This window comes from Sinocyclocheilus anshuiensis, unplaced genomic scaffold, assembly GCF_001515605.1.
Source record: "Sinocyclocheilus anshuiensis isolate Anshui unplaced genomic scaffold, SAMN03320099.WGS_v1.1 scaffold371, whole genome shotgun sequence".
NCBI classification, from domain to species: Eukaryota; Metazoa; Chordata; class Actinopteri; order Cypriniformes; family Cyprinidae; genus Sinocyclocheilus; species Sinocyclocheilus anshuiensis.
This window is the reverse complement of record NW_015549597.1, coordinates 1428198-1433069: the sequence shown is the minus strand read 5'-3', so window position 1 is coordinate 1433069 and position 4872 is coordinate 1428198. Positions and strand designations below refer to the sequence as shown.

The 4872-nt window shown below is 36.3% G+C and overlaps 1 protein-coding gene across 1 annotated transcript in view; it reads left to right on the top strand.

Moving 5' to 3' along the window:
- LOC107658439 (serine protease 27-like) overlaps positions 1 to 4165 on the top strand; it is a 7702-nt gene extending 3537 nt beyond the window's left edge. The window contains 4 exon segments of the mRNA XM_016446987.1: positions 975 to 1140; positions 1193 to 1464; positions 3625 to 3791; positions 3864 to 4165. Of these exon segments, the coding sequence (XP_016302473.1) occupies positions 975 to 1140; positions 1193 to 1464; positions 3625 to 3791; positions 3864 to 4112 (854 nt within the window). The 3' untranslated portion in view covers positions 4113 to 4165.
- Positions 4166 to 4872: the final 707 nt, after the last annotated feature.

The window sequence follows — 4872 nt, the reverse complement described above, 5'->3', positions numbered from 1 at the left end:
ATAATGTAAGTACACAAGTCAGCAAAATATATAACACTGTTCTAGTGGTTTTTGGATATTTTAATAAAAAAATCTGACGTATTGTGCCTTTAAGAGCTGTAGTTGCACGATTCTGGATAAATTGAGACGTTTTTTTTAAATGGAAGTTGTAATTCTCTCATGATTTTGAAGAAAAAAGCTAAACAAAATCTCATTGAATTTATGCATGGAATGATTCAATGACTCACTCAAGATTTACTTGTTTCATTACTGGATGAATCACTGTTTTTGAATGAATCTCTTAAATGAATGATTCAAAGACAAATACATTTTTAACAGCCCCTTTTCGCCACCTAAAAATAAAAGATGCGCACACAGGAATTGATAGGTGGAATTGAAATGTAAATTTTACAACAAGTATCCGATTCTGGAATTGGAATTGATTTTAGATTCCCAACCCTAGTTACTGTGACTATATTATTTCAAATTGATTCTTATTTTTTATTTTATTTTTTTAAATAATAACAAAATGTTATGCTAAAATATTTTTGTATTGAATTTGGCAGATGTTTTTTCTATCCAAAATGACTTGCGTTATATTTAAAGCCTCATTTACATATCCAAAAGATTAATTCCAAATGATAATCCAAATGACACAAAGTCAAAACATGTTCATCACAGTAAAGGAAAGCTCATTTTTGTTTGAATTTTATTTTCATGCATTTTTAATAGCTTAAAAAAGATGTGGATTAAAAAAAAAAATTAGCATCACGTCTTTGACATTTATAAACTTTCTCCTCCTTCTCTTTAAGTTTGTAACATTACCCACAACAGTTTTCACAATTTCAAGCCTTATGCATCTGTTTGTGTAGCTCCTCATTAATATAGTGAGAAGATGTAATGATACTCTAGGGGTGTTGTAGGGCAGGTGTGATCTGTTAAGGAAATCTCTACTGTGTATGTACACTAAATCTCCTCTGACCTGTTCACGTAAGTGTGCGGTAGGCCTCTGCTAGGGAAACGTATCGTGGGAGGAGCTGAAGCATCAGCAGGGTCATGGCCATGGCAAGTGGACATTCAGTTGGGAGCCAAAGGCCATGTTTGTGGTGGATCCATAATTGCAAAAAATTGAGTCCTTTCTGCTGCACACTGCTTTCCTAAGTATGTATTGTAGATTATAGAGAAGGTAATGTTCTCTATCTTCTATCCTCAGCCCCTCAGAAGTGTCTTCGTATCGCCTGTACATGGGACGCCATCTGCTCAATGGCTATAACCAGTTTGAGATGGTCAGTCAGGTGCAGCGAGTGGTTGTTCCAGAAGGATACTCAACCCCTCAGGAGGGCAGAGATGTAGCCTTAGTGCAGCTGCGCTCTCCGGTCACCTGGTCAGACAGGATCCAGCCTGTGTGTCTGCCATATGCTGGATTCCAGTTCAACAGTGGAACCTTATGCTACGTCACGGGCTGGGGACACACTCAGGAGGGTGGTAAGTGCATCATAAAAGAAATAAGGGGAAACTAACCGATTTTACTGTTTAAAGTCATGCCAAAGGATGTGGATTTCTTTCTTTGGAGTGGATTTCCGTTTCATTTCTGTAGTGGTAGGAGGAGGAGAAATAGTTAAAAAGCAAGAGGAACGAGTAGAGCACATTTATTTCACTGAACTATTGATTTTTTTTTCTACTTGTATAACAGTAAGGTTCCAGATCTGGTGAAGATCTTTAGGGTTGGGACAAACTCACCAAAAATCACACTATGAAAATCAAACTAAATAAGAAATCTGCAAAAAAAAAAAAAAAACAGCAAACCTTGAACAATAATACTTCTCATCTATTACGAAAAAAAAAACTGTCTTTAAAACTGTATTTAGAAATAATTTGTACTTTTTTTTCATAAAATGTAAATATTATAAACAGTATTGTAACTGTTTTAAAGGGGTGGTTCATTGCGATTTAACTTTTTTGTTAGATAGTGTGTAATGTTGCTGTTTGAACATAAACAATATCCGCAAAGTTACGAAGCTGACAATTCAATGCAAACGGAGATATCGTCTTTTAAAATTCTGGCAGTTTAATGCCTACAAAATCAGCTGGTAGGGACTACAGCAAATTACTTCCCGGGTTCGTGACATCACAAAACCAGATAAACCCCGCCCTCGGGAAAAGGCAGCAAAGGGGGCGAGGCCATGCTGCGCTGGTTTAGAGAAGAGGAAGAGAAAACTAGAGGTGCATAAAATCTATTCATATATAAATCGAGATTCTGTCTTCTAACGATTCTAATGGATTCACAAGTTTCTAAATCAGTGTTCTAAAGCAGCGGTTCTTAATCTCTCTCTCTCTCTCTTGCTCATTCAGCTCAGCTCCAACAATGAACTGTTACAGTTATACACTTATTTTCACATAGCTATGAGAAGCGTTAAACATGGACGCGCGTGCAGTTGCCGTACTGTCACAACACACTGGGCTAGCTAACCAATCAGAGCCCATCGCCTATTTCTGAGGGCGGGGCTTCATAAAAACAGGAAAAGATCAGCCCGTTTCTCAGAGAAGGAACAGAGCGGTGTGGAATAAAGGTAAATTATGTGAAAAAGAATGTTTTTTTTTTTAAACGAAGCATTAACACATGTTAGACTGCACTCCATAAACACAATCAATCCTAGAAAAAACCCAGTGAACCACCCCTTTAAAACATTTCTGTGTCTCTTCCTGAAGCTCAAACAGTAGAGCATGTTGTTGGCAACACCAAAATCATGGGTTCAGTTTCCAGCTAACTGAACACACATTAACTGATAAAAATGTATCGTGCAAGTTTCTTCAGCTGCATTATGTATAAATGTAAATATCCTCAGAAGGTAGTTGAGATGCTGACATTACGAAATACATAAAAACATTTCTATTTACAGTCTATACAGCTGCCTTCAAGGATGAAATAGGCAGGTCAAATTGACCCTCAAACATCCTAATCGTAATAGAAATTTTGTATGAACAGTATATTCGACAACACGTCAGAGTGTCGACATCTTGCAAGCATGTTCAGGACTCTGAATGAGAAAAAGACACAATTTCAAGAAAAACATATGCTATCCAGTATTTCTAACATCTCTGAAATCAATCCAGAGCATAATATAAGATCCAGAAGATTTATTTATTGTCCTCCAGAGAGGAAAAAAAGTTTCCTGATGCCTTGCATTTATGCAAATAACCCATTGCTGCTGCATGGAAAAGATAAAAATGATTTGACATGGAAATGATAGATTTACATTACATTACATGTACATTTAGTCATTTAGCAGACGCTTTTATCCAAAGCGACTTACAAATAAGGACAATGGAAGCAATCAAAATCAACAAAAGAGCAATATGATATACAAGTGCTATAACAAGTCTCAGTTAGCTTAACGCAGTACACATAGACAAATTGTGATAAAGATAAATTTATTGATAGATAAAAGATAAGACTGCTTTCTGTCAGTAGCAAATACATATATGATATAGCGATCATTCAACAAAAGAAAAAACAATGTCCAGACAAAGCCTTATAGCTTATCACAGATCTATTCCCTATTTTATGTTATGTTAGTTTAACAATGTTTTGGACATTTGGTAATTATTTGTATTTCGCGTTTGCTCTGTTTTTTCTTTAAATAGTTTCCCTCGGGGGAGTCGGAGCGCTACGGGAAGTGCAGGCGCCCATTATCAACCAGTCCTCCTGCCAGTCAATGTATCAGATTTTGTCATCTGATTTAATAACAGTCAACATCTTATCAGACACGATCTGTGCTGGATACATGGAGGGAGGCAAGGATTCCTGTCAGGTATGTGATACTAGCACACAGCCATTGTACTGACTTATCCTACCATGTAGAAAACATTTTTGTCCCTTACAGGGGGACTCTGGAGGCCCTCTGGTTTGTTCTGGTGGCAGTGGGACTTGGATTCAAGTGGGAGTTGTAAGTTTTGGACTTGGGTGTGCTCAGAAGAACCGGCCAGGTATTTATTCCAGAGTATCAAGCTTCGTGAGCCTCATCCGCACCACAGTTCCAGAAACTCACTTTTTCGGTCGCGCTCAGAAGAGTGAAAGTCAAACGCTTCTGGTTCTAGGCCTCTCTTTTGCATTAGTACTTTTGTGGAGATAGTATATTAGTTAAGTATATGCAGTGTACATGTGAAACACAAAGTCAAGTTTTGAAACACCACAAGTTTTGTTTGTGTGGCATTGATTTGCCATGTTTGGAATGCTTTTGTGGGGCACAAAATGTACCCAGTGCAAAGCTTCAGAGGTATTGCAAATTATTATTATTTTTAAATAATAATGTAATATGTGACATGTTTATGATGGAGAGATCTGGCTATCTGATCCTTCCTAAGCACAGATCTATATACTGTTGTTACTGTGAATTAGATTTCTTTTATGCAGTTATGCAGTAATGTCACCAAGACCTCAGAACACTGTAAAATGCCAATATTCTATTTAACAGGATAAATACAATATCATTTTGTATTTCTTGTATTGATTATTTGTAATGAAAAATCAAATTGGTTTGATTGCATAAGTCAAAATATTGCACATTACAGCCTTGTGTGTTCCACTGCTTTCACTCGTGCATTCAGTAACAGTATTGTAACTTCTTAAATAATTCTAGGATTTATATTAAATTAGAATGCCACCTGTGTTTTCCCTTTTGCTGTGTTTTTATTTATTGATGTTTATTATTTTTAGGATGCACAGTTATAGCCATTGCAAAGTGCTTTGAGCCTTTTTTTTTTAAATGCATCATATATTTTTTGGGACTCACACATACCTAAAGATTTAACCCTCTAAGGTACAGAGTTGCCATATGGCAACAATTAATTTCTACTTATTTCCTTGTTATTCTGAAAAAAAAAAAAAAAAAA